Source organism: Panthera onca, chromosome B4 (genome assembly GCF_046562875.1).
Source record: "Panthera onca isolate mPanOnc1 chromosome B4, mPanOnc1 haplotype 2, whole genome shotgun sequence".
Taxonomy (NCBI): Eukaryota; Metazoa; Chordata; class Mammalia; order Carnivora; family Felidae; genus Panthera; species Panthera onca.
This window is the reverse complement of record NC_138345.1, coordinates 136061817-136080781: the sequence shown is the minus strand read 5'-3', so window position 1 is coordinate 136080781 and position 18965 is coordinate 136061817. Positions and strand designations below refer to the sequence as shown.

The 18965-nt window shown below is 43.0% G+C and overlaps 1 protein-coding gene across 7 annotated transcripts in view; it reads left to right on the top strand.

Annotated features, from left to right (window-relative positions):
* The window catches only part of EFCAB6 (EF-hand calcium binding domain 6), a 244332-nt gene that overhangs the window by 9668 nt on the left and 215699 nt on the right, over positions 1 to 18965 (top strand). For 5 of the 7 annotated variants that reach the window (XM_078449359.2, XM_078449361.2, XM_078449362.2 and 2 more), the window contains one exon: positions 14931 to 15076. The exons of 1 other annotated variant lie outside the window; for it this stretch is intronic. In XM_078449359.2, coding sequence (XP_078305485.2) covers positions 14931 to 15076 — 146 coding nt within the window. Of the gene's footprint in view, positions 1 to 14930; positions 15077 to 16682; positions 16840 to 18965 lie in introns of those variants that run through there. One more of the 7 variants, XM_078449365.2, reaches the window with a different exon arrangement.

The following is an 18965-nucleotide window of genomic DNA, read 5'->3' as shown; positions in this document are numbered from 1 at the left end:
TCACTGATTCCCTCCCTCCCCCCCACATGCCAACAGAGCTATTTTTGTCACATCTTATAGACTCTATCCACATGTGAAAACACATTTTTCATTCATTTTTTTTTGATTTGTTTATTTTGGAGACAGAGCACACACATGCGTGCAGGGGAGGGGCAGAGAGAGAGGAAAGAGAGACTCTCAAGCAGGCTCTGCACTGTCAGTGCAGAGTTCGACGTGGGGCTGGATCCCACAAACCATGAGATCGTGGCCTGAGCGGAAATGAGAGTCGGACGCTCAACCGGCTGAGCTCCCCCCGGGCGCCCTTGTGAAAACACGTTTTTATATCATTGTGTTCATAGTACTTTTTCTCTTCACATTGTTCTAAACACGTTTTTATGTTTCGACATACTTATAATCGTTATTTATGCTACTCCATTAAAGCATGTTAACGTTGAGAGGTTTGTGTTATATTTTGAGTTTGATTTCTGAGTTTGTGTGGATGTGTCTTGTAGTGTGGGTGGGGGTAGGCTTGGAATTCATGCTGTAAGGGGAGGTATTGGTTAAAATGAGGTTTGGGAAGGGGCGCCTGGGTGGCTCATTTGGTTAAGCATCCGACTTGGGCTCAGGTCATGATCTCACGGTCCGTGAGTTCGAACCCCGCGTCGGGCTCTGTGGTAACAGCTCAGAGCCTGGAGCCCGTTTCAGATTCTGTGTCTCCCTCTCTCTCTGGCCCTTCCCATCTCGAGCTCTGTCTCTCTCTCTCTCAAAAATAAACATTAAAAAAAAAATGAGATTTGGGAGGAAGGTGAGAGCCTGTATGGGGTTCTGGGGAGAGCATGAGCAGGGGGGACCCTTGGTGGAGGAAGCCCGTGGCTCAGACATGTGGAGCCACAGGCCCTGGAGGCAGGTCACTTAATAACCACGGATTCTTTCTGCTAAACTGAATTCGGTTGACTGGCTAAATTGTTTTTTACGATACCCTATCATTTGGAATATATTTGTAAATCAGCTTGCATTCTTGTAATCCCTGTGTTTAGAACAGTAGACAAGGGGTTGCCAGCTGAGTCTACGAGAGTGAGGGGGGTGTGAGGCTGGAGGAGGCAGCACAAGCCCCGGAATCCTAATACTCGATTAGATTATTATGTAGACGACTCACTTTTAATTTTCCACATGTTCTTTTAAAGTAGGTTGCAGAATTGTGGGGCACTTTGGGCAATGCAAGGTACCCCTTCTTGAGTATTGACAGATTTTCTCATCTGTGCGTTTCTATGAGAAGACACACAAATCACTCATGCACGAATGCAAGTGCATACACACACACACACACACACACACACACACACACACACACAGCCCCGGCTCAAGTGGGCAAAAAGCCTAACGTTAAATTCGGGAGAGTTCAAGTCTTGGCCTCATGAGTCAATTTGGCTTTTGTCTCTGGATTCACCGACCGCCAGCAAAATAGGTGCTCAGTTATTGCTAGGCGGATCTACATGGAATCGCCTCGGTGTAATGTTTGTGGTCTTTTACTTCATTTTGATATTAAGCAGGGAACTTTACGGAGCCCCCTTCAAAAACTATAGACTCATAAATCGGCTTCAGGGTCTTCTGACCCAACAGTTTCAGCTTGTTAACACACACATGGCTGGGTCAGCCCCAACCCCCGAGTTTCCGATTGGTTGGTCTGGGTGGGGCCTGATAAAATGCTTCTCTGAAAAGGTTCTAGGTGATGCTGATATTGTTGGTTCGGGGGCCACATTTTGAGAACTACTCGTTTAAAGCTACCTATCTGCCTGTGTGTCTGCTTCAACAGCCTTTTTAAAAAATTTTTTAATTTATTTTGAGAGAGAGAGAGAGAGGGCATGCATGTGCACGAGCGGGGGAGGAGCAGAGAGAGAGGGAGAGAGACAATTCAAGCAGGTTCTGCGCTGTCACTGCAGAGCCTGACGTGGGGCTCGATCCCATGAACCACGAGATCATGACCTGAGCTGAAATCAAGAGTTGGGCGCTCAACCGACTGGCCACCCCGGCGCCCATGCAACAGCCTTTTAAAACCATGGCATTTCTGCATAAGGAATCTACAAATGAACTAGCTTTCCCCCCACCTTGACGTGAACTGACAGTGGCATCTCTTGGGAAAGGTCTTTAATCTAACCCCAGAGCAAGAGTGATTCAGTGCACATCCTGAGCAACTCGAGGACAGGAAGTTGCTAAGTTTCTACATGCCGCCTCAGTGCTATTGCACTTGCTGTGGGTAGGCCCGCTCCTGTGCTTGAAAAAATGCCGCGTTTTCCTAAAATCCTGAGTTAGATGGTGAGCGGTTGGAGGTTGGGCTGTTCATACTTCCCCTTCCGTCCCTCCACCCTCACCCACGTGCGGCCTGCAGCATTTGCTCAAGAATGAATCGCCGAGGGGGTAGTTGCTTGGAAAATGCTGATACCGCGAATGTTCATGTTGAACACCAGACAGGCTCCATGGTCACAGCTACCTGGGTCTGGCTCTTTGGAATATCCGTATAGTAAGTGACGTCTCTCTGGCTTTTATGATCCTGCAATTGGTAGAAACTGGAACCAGAGAAGACCCAACAGGTCACAGACCATTCTCCTGCGGGAAGAGGATTATTCCCTGCGGTGTGCTCAGTGGCATTAGGAAGAATTACTTTTCATATGATTATTATTTTTTTTTTCCTGCTGTCTTCAACTAAGTGTTTCTTGAGTTGAATCGCTTTGTATTCAAGTAATAAAATGCACAACAGGCAGTACATTTCTGGGTGATTATCTCACTCCTCAGGTGGTGTAATAAGGCACGAGGCCAAGGCCCTGGCATGCCTTATTGTTATTAGGAAGGGAATTTATGGATAAAATAAAGCGAGCGGTTATTTGCATCAGCAGTAACCACAACAAGGAATGCAATTATGGCAGGTCCTCCTCACGTGTGTGCAGAGCAGGGTGAGGCGGGGCGGGGGGGGGGGGGTGCGGTGAGTGCTCCCTAACCAGCCATACAGCTCTGGTAACCAGAGATTTGCCCCCTCCTGCAAGGAGCTTGTTAGGAATTGTGTAAAAAACAACAGGAAGGCCTTGGCCACAGACAGCCGTACGAACTTGGTACCTGGGATGAGCTCTCCCCCGGACCCGCTCTGGGCTTAGCATCTGCGTCGTCCTGGACACCTTGCTGGCCTATCCTGAGTGTCGGCGTCCCCACTGATGAAATGGGAAGTGCAGCCAGTGGTTGGGCATGAGGAGGGTTCAGTGGTGGGTTTTCATGAATCTTAAGCACATTTCCTGGCTCAGAGTAAGCCCCCAATAAATGCTAATTGAATTAGAATTTTTTTCCTTCTTTTTAAAAATTTTTTAAAAAATTTAATTCCAAGTTAGTTAACACACAGTGTACCAATAATTTCAGGAATAGAATGTAGTGATTCATCACTTACGTATAACGCCCAGTGCTCATCCCAGCAGGTGCCCTCCTTAATGCTCCTCACCCCTTTAGCCTTTCCCCCTACCCAACACCCCGCCAGCAACCTTCAGTTTGTTCTGTGTATTTAAGAATCTCTTATGGTTTGTCTTCCTCTCTGTTCTTGCATTATTTTTGCTTCCCTTCCCTTATGTTCATCTGTCTTGTATCTTAGATTCCCCATATGAGTGAAGTCATGTATTTGTCTTTCTCTGACTGACTTATTTCACTTAGCATAGTACACTCTAGTTCCATCCACGTTGTTGCAAATGGCCAGGTTTCATTCTTTTTGATCGCCAAGTGATCGTCCCTTGTATGTATAGGTATATACACATATAAATATGTATGTGTATCTCATCTTCTCTATCCATTCATCGGTTGATGGACATTTGGGCTCTTTCCATACTTCAGCTCTTGTCGACAGCGCTGTTATAAACGTTGGGGTGCTTGTGCCCCCTTTGAATCAGCACTCCTGTATCCGTTGGATAATGACCTAGTCATGTACAATTGCGGAGTCATGGGGAGTTCTATTTTGAATTTTGTGAGGAAACTCCATACCATTTTCCAGAGTGACTGGACCAGTTTGCATTCCCACCAGCAGTGCAAAAGGGTTCCTCTTTCTCCGCATCCTCGCCAACATCTGTTGTTGCCTGAGTTGTTAGTTTTAGCCATTCTGACAGGTGTTGAAGTCTGAAATTGTGATGCCTCCATCTTTGGTTTTCTTATTCAGGATGGCTTTGGCTATTCAGGGTCTCTTCTGGTTCCATACAAATTTTAGGATTGTTTCTTCTAGCTTTGTAAAGAATGCTCATGTTATTTTGATATAGATTGCATTGGATATGTAGATTTCTTTGGGTAGTATTAACATATTAATAATATTTGTTCCTCCCATCCATGAGCATGGAATATTTTTCTGTTTTTTTGCGTCTTCTTCAATTTCTTTCATAAGCTTTCTATAGTTTTCTGGGTACAGAGTTTTCACCTCTTTGGTTTGGTTTATTCCTAGGTATTTTATGGTTTTTGATACGTTGTAAATGGGATTGATTCCTTGATTTCTCTTTCTTCTGCTTTATTATTGGTGTATAGAAATGCAGCTGATTTCTGAACATTGATTTTATATCCCGCAACTTTGCTGAATTCATGAATCAGTTCTGGCAGTATTTTGATGGAGTCTTTGGGTTTTCCACATAGAATATGTTGTCTGCAAAGAGTGAAAGTCTGACTTCCTCCTTGTCAATTTGGATGCCTTTTATTTCTTCGTGTTGTTTGATTGTTGAGGCTAAGACTTCCAACACTATGTTGAATAACTGTGGCGAGAGTGGACATCTTTGTCGTGTTCCTGACCTTAGGGGGAACGCTGTCTGTTTTTCCCCATTGAGAATGATATTAGTGGTGAGTCTTTTGTATACGGCCCTTATGATCTCGAGGTGTGATCCTTATATCCCTATTTTCTTGAGGGTTTGTTTTTTTCAAGAAAGGTTGCTGTATTTTATCAAATGCTTTTTCAGCATCTATTGAGAGGATCATGTGGTTCTTACCCTTTCTTTTGTTAATATGATGTATCACATTGATTGATTTGTGGATTTTGAACTAGGCCTGCATCCCAGGAATAAATCCCACTTGATTGTGGTGAATAATTCTTTTAATGTATTCTTGGATCCAGTTTGCTAGTATCTTGCTGGGAATTTTTGCATCCATGTTCCTTAGGGAAATCGGTCTGTAGTTCTCTTGTTTAGTAGAGTCTTTATCTGATTTTGGAATCCAGGCAATGCTGGCCTTGTAGAATGAGTTTGGAGGTTTTCCTTCCAGTTCTATTTTTTGGAACAGCTTCAAAAGAATAAGTGTTAACTCTTCTTTAAATGTTTGGTAGAATTCCCCTGGAAAGCCATCTGGCCCTGGACTTTTGTTTGTTGGGAAGTTTTTGATTACTGATTCAATTTCTTTACTGGTTATGGGGCTGTTCAAATTTTCTCTTTCTTCCTGTTTCAGCTTTGGTAGTTTATATGTTTCTAGGAATTTGTCCATTTCGTCCAGATTACCTAATTTGTTGGCATATAGTTGCTCATAATATTCTCTTATTATTATGTGTATTTCTGCAGTGGTGGTTGTGATCTCTCCTCTTTCATTTGTGATTTTATTTATTTGGGTCCTTTCAATTTTCTTTTTGATCAATCTGGCTAGAGGTTTATCAATTTTGTTAATTCTTTCAAAGAACCAGTTCCTGGTTTCATTGATCTCTTCTGTTTTTTTTGATTTCAATATCACTGATTTCTGCTCTAATCTTTATTATTTCCCTTCTTCTGCTGGTTTTGGGCTTTATTTGCTGTTTTTTTCCCCCCCAGCTCTTTTAGGTGTAAGGTTAGGTTGTGTATTTGAGACCTTTCTTCCTTCTTTAGGAAGTCCTGGTATGCTATATGCTTCCCTCTTATGACCACCTTCACTGCATCCCAGAGGCTTGGGCTGTTGTGTTTTCATTTTCATTGGCTTGCGTGTACTTTTTAATTTCCTCTGTAATTTCTTGGTTAACCCTTTCATTCTTTAGCAGGATGTTCTTTAATCTCCAATGATTCGTGGTCTTTCCAGATTTTTTTTCTTGTGATTGATTTTGAGTTTCGTAGCATTGTGGTCTGAAAATATGCAAGGTATGGTCTCGATCTTTTTGTATCTGTTGAGGGCTGATTTGTGATCCAGTATGTGATCTCGTCTGGAGAATGTTCCATGTGCACTTGAGAAGAATGTGTATTCTGCTGCTTTAGGATGAAACATTCTGAATGTATCTGTTGAGTCCATCTGGTCCGGTTGTCATTCAGAGCCATTGTTTCCTTGTTGAGTTTCTGCCTAGATGATCTGTCCACTGTTGTAAACGGGGTGTTGAAGTCCCCTACTATTATGTCATTATTATCAATAAGTTTCTTTATGTTTGTGATTAATTGATTTATGTATTTGGGTGCTTTCACATTGGGGCATAAGTGTTTATAATGGTTAGATATTATTGTTCGATAGACCCTTTAATTATGATATAATGCCCTTCTTCAGTCTTTATTTTAAAATCTAGTTTGTCTGATATAAATATGACTACTCCACCTTTCTTTTGATGACCATTAGCATGATAGATGGTTCTCCATCCCCTTACTTTCAACCTGCAGGTGTCTTTAGGTCTAAAATGAGTCTCTTGTAAGCAGCATGTAGATCGGTCTTATTTTCTTATCCGTTCTGATACCCTGTGTCTTTTGATTGGAGTGTTTAGTCCATTGACATTTAGGGTGAAAGATACGAATTTAGCGCCATTGTGTTGCCTGTTGAGTTCGTGTTTCTGATGATGTTCTCTGGTCCTTTCTAGTCTTTGTTGCTTTTGGTCTGTTTTGTTTTGTTTTGTCTTTTCTCCAAAGTGTCCCCCTTAAAATTTCTTGCAGGGCAGGTTTAGTGGTCACGAATTCATTTAGTTTTTGTTTGTCTGGGAAACTCTTTATCTCTCCTTCTATTTTTAATGACAGCCTTGCTGGATAAAGAATTCTTGGCTGCGTATTTTTCCAATTCAGCTCCTTGAATATATCCTGCTACTCCTTTCTGGCCTGCCAAGTTTCTGTGGCTAGGTCTGCTGTGAATCTGATCTATCCTCCCTTATAGGTTAAGGACTTTTTTCCCCTTGCTGTTTTCATAATTCTTTCCTTGTCTGTGTATCTTGAGAATTAGACTGTGATTTGCCTTGGTGATGGTCAGTTTTTGTTGAATCCAATGGGAGTTCTCTGTGCTTCTTGGATTTTAATGTCTGTTTCCTTCACCAGACTAGGAAAGTTTTCCACTATAATTTGCTCGCATAAACCTTCTGTCTCTTTTTCTCTCTCTTCATTTTCTGGGACTCCTATGATTTGGATGTTATTCATTTTTAAAAAAAAATTTTTTTTAACGTTTTTATTTATTTTTGAGACAGAGAGAGACAGAGCATGAACGGGGGAGGGGCAGAGAGAGAAGGAGACACAGAATCGGAAGCAGGCTCCAGGCTCTGAGCCATCAGCCCAGAGCCTGACGCGGGGCTCGAACTCATGGACCGTGAGATCGTGACCTGAGCCGAAGTCGGATGCTTAACCGACTGAGCCACCCAGGCGCCCCTAATGTTATTCATTTTTAATAAGTCACTGAGTTCTCTAAGTCTTGTATCATGATATTTTGCCTTTGTTTCCCACTTTTTTTCTGCTTCATTATTCTCCATAATTTTATCTTCTAAATCACTGATTTGCCGCTCTACTTCATCCATCCTTGCCATCGTGATATCTATTCTGGATTGCGTCTTGTTTATAGCAATTTTTTAAAAATATAATTTATTGTCAAACTGGCTAACATACAGTGTGTAAAGAGTGCTCTTGGTTTTTGGGGTCGATTCCCTTGGTTCATCGCTTACATACGACACCCAGTGCTCATCCCAACAAGTGCCCTCCTCAATGCCCAACACCCATTTTCCCCTCTCCCCTACCCGCCCCCCCCACCATCCACTCTCAGTTTGTTCTCTGTATTTAAGAGTCCCTTATGGTTTGCCTCCCTCCATCTCTGTTTATAACTATTTTTTCCCCTTCCCTTCCCCCATGGTCTTCTGTTAAGTTTCTCAAGATCCACATATGAGTGAAAACATATGATATCTGTCCTTCTCTGACTGACTTATTTCACTTAGCATAATTCAGTTATAGCATTTTAAATTTCATCTAGACTAGATCTTATTTCTCGCATCTCCGCAGAAAGGGACTCTGCTTTTTTTCAACCCCAGCTAGTATTCTTATTATCATGGTTCTCAATTCTAGCTCAAACATCTTGCTTATATCTGTGTTGATTAAGCCCTTTGCTGTCATTTCTTCCTCTGCTTTGTTTTTGGGTGAATTCCTTCATTTTGTCATTTTGGAGGAAGAAAAAAATTAAAATAAAAATTAAAAAATTAAAAACAAAACAAAAAAATCAAAGAAATGAAGCTAGATCCTAGGTGGGTGTGTTTGGTCAAGCTTGTTGAAAGAAGCTTGATAGAATAAAGAAAAAAGGAAAAGAAAAGAAAAAATTAAAAAATTTATATAATAAAATAGAATAAAATGAAATAAAATAAAACATTTAAAAAATAAAGCAAAAAAAATAAAATTTTCTCTTTCTATACCAATGGTTTTGGGGGACAGATTTGCTCAGCCCCCTGCAAGTGTTTTCACTCTTTCTCTCTTCTTCTCTCCAGCCACTTATGGGGAGTGCTTTTCTTGAACAATCCTGATGTGCCGCATTCTCTCCCTTTCCCATTCTCTGTCCTCTCTGCAAAACAACTCCCTACCCTCCACAGCTTTTCTCTCCTCCAGTTCACCTCTCTGTAATGCATACCTGCCAAGTTCTGTGGCTCAAGTTATGCAGATTGTTGTGTTAATCCTCAGATCAATTTCCTAGGTGCTTAAAATGGTTTGGTGCTTATCTGGCTGCATTTCGGGGACAAGACAAGCTGAGGGTCTCCGTGCTGTGCTGCCATATTCTGAAACCTTTTTTTTTTCCTTCTTAAAATTCTTCATGAACTTGAGTTTCTGGTCTCTTCACTTCCTTAGTTTTGTGCAATTATTTCAGAGACACCAAGAATTCCCATCATTCTTGGGGCCCCTTTCTGGACAATATGTGCACGTGATGCCCCTTGCTGTATAGCACTTGCTTTTCAAAACTTTGACCCCAATTAAATCCAGCTCCCCACTTCCCTGGGTCTGGTTCTTGAGTTCATGTCCATGGACCTTGGATGGGCTATTACAACTCCTTGCCCGTCATTCTTCATCTCCCACCTCACGCCCCCTTGCCATCTCTTCTGGACCACTTTTTACTTTTTGTCCTCTCTTTTGAATCCTGGATGCCTATCCCATCCTCACTTGATGCTGATGGCCCAATTTCCCATTTCACAGAAGACATAGACACGAGCTGGAGGGAAGCAACATGCACTCTCCTCACCACATTTGTGTCTACTGTCTTCTCCTTCGTCACAAGTGACGAACTGAGTGTGCTCCTAAGAAGGCTCATCCATGGGATGAGATCCTGCCTCCACTGGTGAACCCATGGGAACTGGTCACCCCTTCTTTCAGTCCTGCTTCATTATTCTTTGCCTTGCCACTGGATCACTACCAGAAGTCTTTATAGCTGCTTCCAGTTCTCCTGTCTTAAAGACATTTCTTCTTTGACCTTCATACCTCCTTCAGTTACCACACTGTTTCTCTGCTTTAAAGCAGAGATTCTTTTACTCTGAGTTTATGTGTACCTTGCTTAGGCTCCCCCTCTAACTTCCCAGTTCCACCAGCATGGTACCTCTTGGATTGATCAGTACTGTCGCATGGCTTGATCCGAAGGGCAATTTTTGGTCATCTTCAATGATGATCACTGTAGCATTTGACATGTACCATGACTCCCTCCTTGAAATATGTTCCTCACTCAATTTCCAGGACACTTCAGTCTCCTGGTTTTTCTCATTTCTCATTGGCTGCTCTTTTTCATCTTTTGCTGGTTCCTCCTCATCTTCTTGAACTCTGAATGTTGGAATACCCCAAAGCTCAGCTCTGACATGTTTTCTCTTTTTACACGTGCTTTCATGGTGGGCTGATCTGACATCATGCCTTATTTCCATTATATGCTGACAGTCCTCACACTTGTATCTCCAGTCCCAGACTCTTCCCCAGACTCAAGCTCAAATATCCAACTGCCTATTCAGTATCTCCCCTGGGAGACTGAACAGGTATCTCCAACTCATCATGTGCAGAATGAAACTTTTGATCTTCCCCTCAAAAGCTGCCCTGCCTGTAATCTTTCCCATCTCAGTTAATGGCCACTTCTTTCAGCCTTTGTCTTGCATGCCAAATCAAATCTATAAGATAATACAATTGACCTTGCCTTCAGAATATATTTAGAATATGACCATTTCTCAACACTTTTACGAAAACGACCCTGGTCCAGGCCACCATCTTTTCTTGCATGCATTATTTCAGTAGACTTATAATTGATCCCCCTGTTTCCTCCCCCCCTCTGTAAGTCTGTTCTTGACATGTAGTCAGAGGGATCCTTCAAATGCAAAGCCCAGATCATAACCCTGTACATATTTCTCTTCTCTGTATATAGCCCTCAAGTGGCTTCACATATCACTCATGGAGAGAGCCCAGCCATCACAGACGCCTATGTGGTTTTCCTCTGTCTGACCTCCTGTTGTCTCTTTGTCCTCCCAATGGCATTGTTCTCTTCCTGGTTCCTGTCAGATCAGTGTTACCTAGTCCCCCGCACCCCCCCGCTCCATTTGTCTTCACAGTACTTAACCACTTGTATCATTCACTTATTTATTGTTTGTCTTCCAGGACTAGAATATAAGGCCCACCATGTCCATGATTGTGTTTTGTTCATTGAACCCCAGACTTCCAGAAGGAAGCTCATTAAATATATTTTGGCTGTATGAACACATACCAAACCATGTTCTTCTGTAAATTTACCCATGCTATGATTCTAGGTTTCAGTTGAATTTAACTAGTTGAATAAAGATGTACGTGGGACTCTGCTGTCAGCCTCACATGGCTTCAAGCCCTGGTATTGTCCTGGCTCACAGGGACCTGTGTAAATAAGGCAGGTCTAGACCAATACCATGCTAGGAAGTCAGGGGCTGCCCAAAAGAGAGGTAAACCAGAGCACCAGCCAGTGTGTATTTCTTTGACATTAAAAAAAATTCGGATTCATTTCTTCAATCCTGTAAACTTGAGATTCTTAAAATCTAGGGCTTTAGATGTATTGTCTAGTCTGGTTCTTCATTCTCAAATAGTGCCACACACATATATCTATTTTTGAATATTAAATAATTGTGCACTTGCATTTAAAGGTGAAGTCTAATAGAGAAAACTTCCTCCCTCCCCTTCCCTTTGAAGGTTTGCTAAGTTAGGAGCCTCAGACAAGTGATGTTATAAAACTTACTTGTGCCACTAGAGCTGGATGCCTTTTATTTCCTTTTTTTACCTAATTGCTCTGGCTGGGACCTTCAGTACAATGTTGAATAGAAGTGGTGAGAGCAGACATGCTTGCCTTGTTCCTGATTTTAGGGGGAAGGCTTTCAAGTTTTGTTCTTTTACCATTCTATACTATGGTAGCTGTTGGTTTTTTACTCATGCCCTTTGTTGGGTCAAGGAAGTTCCCTTCTATTCCTAGCTTGTTGAGTGTGTTTATCAAGAAAAGGCATAAGATTTTGTGAAATGCTTTTTCTGCATCTATTGAGGTGATAAGTTTTTTTTAAATTGTATTAATGTGGTGTATACAGTGACTGCTTTCTATATGTTCAATCACCCTTGAGTGCCTGGGATAATCTCACCTGTTCATGACATCTAATTCTTTTTTAATGTCACTGTATTTTGTTGAAGATTTTTCCTATATTCCTAAGAAATATTTGTCTTTAGCTTTGTTTTCTTATGCCTCTGTCTGGATTTGGTAATGCTAGCCTCACAGAATTGTGTTGGGAAGTGTTCCCTCTTATCTGTTTTTTTTTTTTTTTTCCTGTTTGTTTGTTTTGGAAGAGTTTGTGAGGGATTAATTGGTTTTAATTATTCTTTAAATGTTTGCTAGAACATACCAGTGAACCCATTTGGTCCTGGGCTTTTTTTTTTTTTTTGCAGGAAGTTTTTGATTTCTCATTTAATTTCTTTTCTTGGTATAGGTCTACTCAGATTTTCTATTTCTTCTTCAGTCAGTTTCAGTAGCTTGTGTCTTTCTATTTTGTGTAGATTAGCTAATTCATTGGCATACAATTGTTCTAGCATTCCCTTATCCTTTTTGTTTTTATCCTTATCATTTTTTCTTAGAAAATCTAGCCAGAAATGTGTCAATTTTGCTAATCTTTTCAAAGAACTAACTCTGTTTGTTCTCTCTTTTCAATTTCATTTATTTCTGCTCTAATCTTTATTATTTCCTTTATTCTGTTTATTTGGGCTTAGTTTACTCTTATTTTTCTAGTTTCTTAAAGAACAAGATTAAGTTATTGATTTGAGGTTTTTTTCTTTTAAAAAATAATGCAGGCATTTACAGCTGTCAATTCCCCTCTTAAGCACTACATCCCATAATTTTTGGCATGTGTGCCTTCATTTTCATCCATCCAAAAGTATTTGCTAATTTCACTTGTGTTTTTTTTTTCCCTTTGATCCGTTGGGGTTATTTAAGAGTGTGTTACTTAGTTTTGACATATCTGTGAATTACTCAATTTCTTTCTGTTATGGATTTCTAATTTCATTCCAGTGTAGTTAGAGAACATCCTTTGATTATTCGTATATTTAAAAATTTTTCAAGACTTGTTTTATGTGCTAACATATGATTGAATAATGTTCCATGTGCACTTGAGAAGAGTGTATATTCTACCATTGTTGGGTGGAGTGTTCTTTACATGCCCCTTAGGTCTAATTGGTTTATAGTGTTGTTCAAGTCCTCTATTGTTGATTTGTACAGTTGTTCTATCCACTATTAAAAGTGGCCGTTGAAGTCTTCAGCTATTATTGTTCAGATGTCAGTTTCTCCTTTCAGTTTTATCAGTTTTTGCTTCATGTATATTGGGGCTCTATTATTGGGTGCATATGTGTTTATGTTACCTTAATTTATGCTTTTTCTAATGCTCCTCTTTTTTATGTAACTTTAAGTTTCTGACTTGTATAATTCTTCCTTCTTTCTGAAGAATTTAACCTTTTTTTTTTAAAGCAGGCTTGCTGGTGACTTATCCTCAGTTTTTGTTTGTGTAAGAAAGTATTAGTTGCCTTTAACTTTTGAAGGATAATTTTTCTGGATACAGAATTCTAGGTTGGTAGGTTTTTTTCCCTTTCTACACTAAATGTTTCACCTCACTGTTTCCTAGCTTGCATGGTTTCTAAAGGTATGTATGTATGTATGAGTCTTTCTTTTTTCTTTCTTTCTTTCTTTCTTTCTTTTCTTTCTTTCTTTCTTTCTCTTTCTTTCTTCTTTCTTTCTTTCTTCATGTTTCATAATTTTTTTTATTGAAAACTAGACATTTTAAATAATGTGGCAGTTTTTGAAAACATATTCTTTCCACTTGTTAAATTTTTGTTTTTGTTTAGTGACTCCTCCTCTCCTCTCCTCTCCTCTCCTCTCCTCTCCTCTCCTCTCCTCTCCTCTCCTCTCCTCTCCTCTTGTAAGCTTCACACTCAGCACAGAGCCCAGTGCAGAGCTTGAACTCAAGCCAGGAGATCAAGACCTAGCTGAAATCAACAGCAACCCACTGAGCCACCCAGGAGCCCCTATACAGGGGACTTTTCTAAACTGACTTTGTAAAGTCTGTATTTTTTGTCACATATGACCATTGAAGTGTCTGATTGGTTACTTTAGTGATCAGCTCATGATTGGGCAGAGATTTCCTTAAATGCCTGCAAATAATAGTCTTCCAGTCTTTGCTGAGGGGCTCTTTGTGTGTATTTGAGTGTTCCTTTAATACTCTGATGGGCAGTTTAGAGACCTACCTTAGGCTTCATTTCCTGCTTGTGCAGAGCCCCAAGGTCAGCCCCAAGGTAAGAGTTTAGGGCCTGCTCCATTCTTTCCTGAGCAAGCACACAGCCCTGGGCTTGCTCACAGCTCTATATGTGTGAGTGGCTTTCTAGACTCCCAAGATTATGTGGGAGCTTCCCTATGGACATCTCATTCCCTAGATTTCCCTTTAAGGTTTTTTTGTTAGTCTATTATTTGCTCCATCTCTTATCTGATCCTTTAGGCAGCTAGAAGCCTAGACAACAGTTGCCTCTGATTTTTTTTCAGCAAATGCCTTTTGACAATTTCTTGTAATGGTGCTCGAAGGAGCACCAACCCCATTCTCCCCTTTCCAGCGATTGGCAGACTGCCGGATTTTCACTGAAATTGCAGGCTGTTGGTTTCAAGGCTACTGCCTATTTGGGGGCAGGGGTGGACGGGAGCAGGGGAAGTTGAAGTGACACAAAACGTGGTGTTCATACTGAGATTCTGCCAGTGTTTATGAATAAGGGCTCCCTAGACTTCTGCAAACCTTTGGTTAATTTCCAGGGTTCTGAAAAAGTGGGTTCTGACGAGTTTTGCCAGTTTTCTTATTGTCTTCATGGAGGAGAGGATTTTCAGAGGTTCTTACTGAACCATTGTTGGTGCTCTTGCCGTCTGCTCTGCCTCTGGGATGGATATGCAGTGAGGCACTTGAGGCGAGCATAGGGAATCCAAACTTTCCATCCTTACTCCCACCAAAGGAATGAGTCAGTGGTAGTCAAGATGCGGGTGGATCTTCCTACCCAAGAACTTCCTTATTTCCCCATTTTTGAAAATTAGTGGATCCACTAAAATCAATGAGTCTAAAATCATGATCTTGTGTTCATTTTAAGAAGAGTTTTTGAAACATTGGCAAGAAGGTCATGACTAGCATTGTTAGAGTCTCCAGCTGTCCTTTTGGAAGAAGAATAGGGAGGAGGTTGGCCACATTTGTAATGTGTGCTCAAAAGTAATGTACTCTGCTTTCTTTTATGTCCCAGGGATTTAATGTGCAAAATGGCGGTTATACGGGACTGGCATATTTCGTATCCTCCCACACACAAGTTCATGAATTTAAGACCTCACTCTTCACCGTGTAGAGTGTATTCAAGGAATGGTTTCCAACGTGTGTTTAGACCTTCTTCAAGTGAGTATTCGTGAAGAAATAATGCTAACGGTAGATATTACTTAAGTGTGTTTAGTATGTACCAGACTCTGTACAAAAGCTTCACATATCATTTAACCACATGCAACAGAGCTATGAAGTAGACTCTCTTACTGTCCCTATATTCTTTATGGGGAAACGGAGACACAGCTCGATCAAACCACTTGCCCAGAAGTTATGTAGTTTTAAAGTGGCAGGATCAAGATTTGAACCCAGACAGTGTGATTCCAAAACTACCGTGTTCCCTAGTATATCTCCTTACTTAGTTTTTCTTCATTAGGGACTCTTTATTTTAGTAGTTTTAGGGTTACAGAGAAATGTAGCTGAAGTCCAGAGAGTTCCATACACCCCTTTACTCCTCATCCCCATTCCCTACTGTTGACATCTTGCATTAGTGAGGTGCATTTGCTACGATTGATGTGCCGTTATTGATACGTTGTTAGTGACCAAAGTCTGCAGTTTATAGTCGAGTTGTTCTTTGTGTTGTGCATCCTCTGGGTTTTAATAAACATATAATGGCACGTGTCCAGCATGACGATATCACATGGAATCATTTCACTGCGCCACAAAATCCCCTGTGGTCCACGCATTCATCCCTCCCTGCCCCTAGTCGGGGCAACCACTGGTCTTCTTACTGTCTCCATAGTTTTGCCTTCTCAGAATGTCATCAAGTTGGGATCATATCGTATAGAGCCTTTTGAGACGGGCTTCTTTCCCTTAGCAGTACGCACTTAAGCTCCTTCCTGTCTTTTGATGAGGCAGTAGCCCAGTTTTTAACCTCTGAAAAATATGCTCTTACATGGATGTACCACGGTTAGCTTATCTGTTCACTACTGAAAGACATCTTGGCACTCATGAATAAAGCTGCTGTAAACGTTTCCATGCAGGTTTTTGTGTGGATGTAAGTTTTAAACTCGTTTGCATCTCTCAGTGTTAAAGCAGTAAAATTCAACGTAATCATTTCCCCAAAGTAGATATCTTTTCATCTCTCCCCCCTCTCCCTCCCCTTCCTTCTTTCCTGAACATTTTCTAAGCCCTGACATGTGACAAGAACTGTCATAGGTACTGAGGATAAAGAGGTGGGCCCAGCAGAGGTCCTGCCCTGATGGCACTCACAGTCCGGCGGGGGGGGGGGGGGGCGGGGGTAAAGAATTTTAGTGGCTTGAGGCAAACACTACCAGAACGGAAGTGCGTGTGCGGAAAGCATAGCGAGCACACAACCCGAGGTGCCAGGAGGCCTCAGAGGGGACAAAGGCACGGATGCACTGAATTCTGCCTTGTGAGGGGGGAAAGGCATTCCCGTCAAGTCGGACTGGACACTGTGCTTCCTCCCAGTGGATCGCAGGGTCACGGGCATCTACCCGGGAGTCTGGAAATACAGATCTCTAGGTGGCCGAATGTCTGCCAAAATTTGAGCATTTCTGTTTCCAAGGGAAAAGGGGAGAATAGGTGGGGGTCGGCCAGCAGCTGCCAACACCGTGCAGCAGCCCCACGTGTCCGGTGCCCTCTGGACGCGTCTTAGCTGAACTTTCTGATCCTGCAGAGCAGCGTGGATCGAGGGGCGTTCCCGCCGAGGCTCTTGCGCTCTGCCACATTGGCCTTGGGAAGTGTGTGCCTGGACATCCCCGCAAGGAACACTTGAAAGTGTTGACCTCGAAGTATCCTAACCCAGAACTTCGCCTCTTATGTCGCCTCACGCACAAGCAGTATTCTGTCGTGTCCACTTGCCTTTCCTGAACGGGGAGGTGAGCTTTGATTGTCCAGTTTGCCAGCTTTCTGTCCCTCTTTTGTGAGCCGCCTGCTGATATCCTTTGCCCGTTCCCCTGCTGTGGGCTGGTCTTCGGGTGACTCGTGGGCGCTCTCTCTGTATGGAAGGTACTAGTCCTTCGCCTGCCTTACGTGCCGTCAGTGCCTGCTTTTCCCTTTGGCCACTTGCCTTCCGTTTTTACTGGTGGTAATTCTCAGTACTGAATTCCTTTTTCTTGTTTAAAGTAAAAGTCTCCTAGCACCTTTTGCCTCCCCGAAGGTGGGGACCGCGAAGTGTTTGGCTGCCCTCTGTCTCCTGCGTGGTGGTGCACATACATGGAGGTGACGTACTTGCATAATTCATATTAAATGAGTGCTGTTCATGGGGCAAACCACAGACCTGGGACCCCTGTTTCCTTTTAAAACAGTTTTTTTGCTTTATGTTCAAATCTGAAGGATTGCTCTGGACCTGACTTTATATTCATGAGGCTCTTCTTCTGTCGTGTGCAGTCTGCGGTTAAGCAGATCAAATGAGTTTTTTCTTTTTACTTCTGATCTTATACTTTTAATTTCCAGCTTTGCGGTGTGCTTTCAAGAACAGTTTTGCTTTTCCCCGCTGAAATCCCCTGTATATTCAGCGTGTTGTTAGGTTTGCCTGTGATCTCTTGAACGTGTTCACCGTTCCTGCTTTACACACCTGATCATTTCTCCATCTGTTCTCTCTGTGGCTCTTCTGGTTTCGCTCTTGGTTAGGTCACCTTTTCTCATTTCACTTGTCTCGCAGTTTTAAAAAGACTTAATGGCACACATTTGTGTGGAGCACGGAGGAAGCAGAAGAAACTGTTGAAAGCCTCTTCTCTCAGGCTTCAAGTGAGATGGGCTGTCTCCATTTCATCTCCGAACTGAGCTCTTGTCTGGCTTCGGTTGCAGCTGCCCCTGGTTTTCAAATGCTTTGATCTGGACGTCCGAGCGCTTCCCAATCCGGCTGCCGGGTTGGCTCTCTGCTTTACGGCGCCCCCTGCCAGTTTCGGAGGGTCTCCGGGGTGGGGGGTTCTCTGCCCTCCAGCCCAGCTCCTAGTTTTCCGCTCCTGAGGACGCCTGTCTCTGCCCTGCCTGCCTGCCTGCCTCCACTCTGCAGGTGGGCCCCTGAGGTGGGCTCAGCCTTAGGGACTCGCCTCTGCTCTCGCGCTCTGTCCTCAGCCTCTGGTGAGCAGGTGCCTTACACTCAGGGAAGAGCCTGCCCACCCGGGCCCCGTCACAGCCCCGTACCTCGTCCCCAGCAGTGGGGTGTCACTTCCACCCCCGCGGGAAGGCGCAGGAGGCGGGCGCGGACTTGCCCTGTGGCTGAGGCCCCGCGGCCTCAGCCCATCACACCTGTCCCCGCGCGGCCGCTGAATGGTTGGTTCTTTTTCCCTCACCCCGGTCGAGAATGAATGTGCTCTGCTCCCCCTGCTCCTGCAAAGGGTAAAAGGGCCCCGGGTCCGTCCCCTCTGAGGAGTGGCTTGCCCTTTCCGGAATTTAGGTTGTTGGCATCCCTCAGTTCTCTGATGGGCTTAAAACTGAGCATCCCACTTGTTCTCATCGTTAGGGTGAGAATGACAGTCTCTTGTGACTGTTGTATATTCTAAACGGATGCAGAAAAGGTTGTCAACTTGCCCTTCGGAAAGATGATATCAATTTGTATTCCCACCAGCCGATTATGTGAGTGTCGTTACTGCTTTCCTTTCAAACCTTGGGAGGCGCGTTAGGCACGTGAAAGAGTTTTCCTTTTACTGTCCACTAGTTTCAAACCAATATTTCTGATGACTTTTAAATTAGAATTGTTGATTGCAAAGGTAGTGCTTCTTGGGAAGCAACTAAAACTAGACGTGAAAAGCCCAAAAAAAGGTTTCAAGGTGGAGACATAAATTGACAAGAGAGGCTCCTTCGTGACCCTGGGGCCGGAGGAGGAGTTCGGGGCTGGGTGGGCAGAGGGCGAAACCGGGTTCGCCAGCCCACGTGGAGCCACGCAGCCCCTCCCTGTGGATCGGCTGCTTCTGAGATTCCGGGGACGGAAATGGAGTGGGGGGGGGGGTGCCGGCGGGGCCCCTGGAAATCTGGGACGTTTAGGTCTCTTCACGCTGGG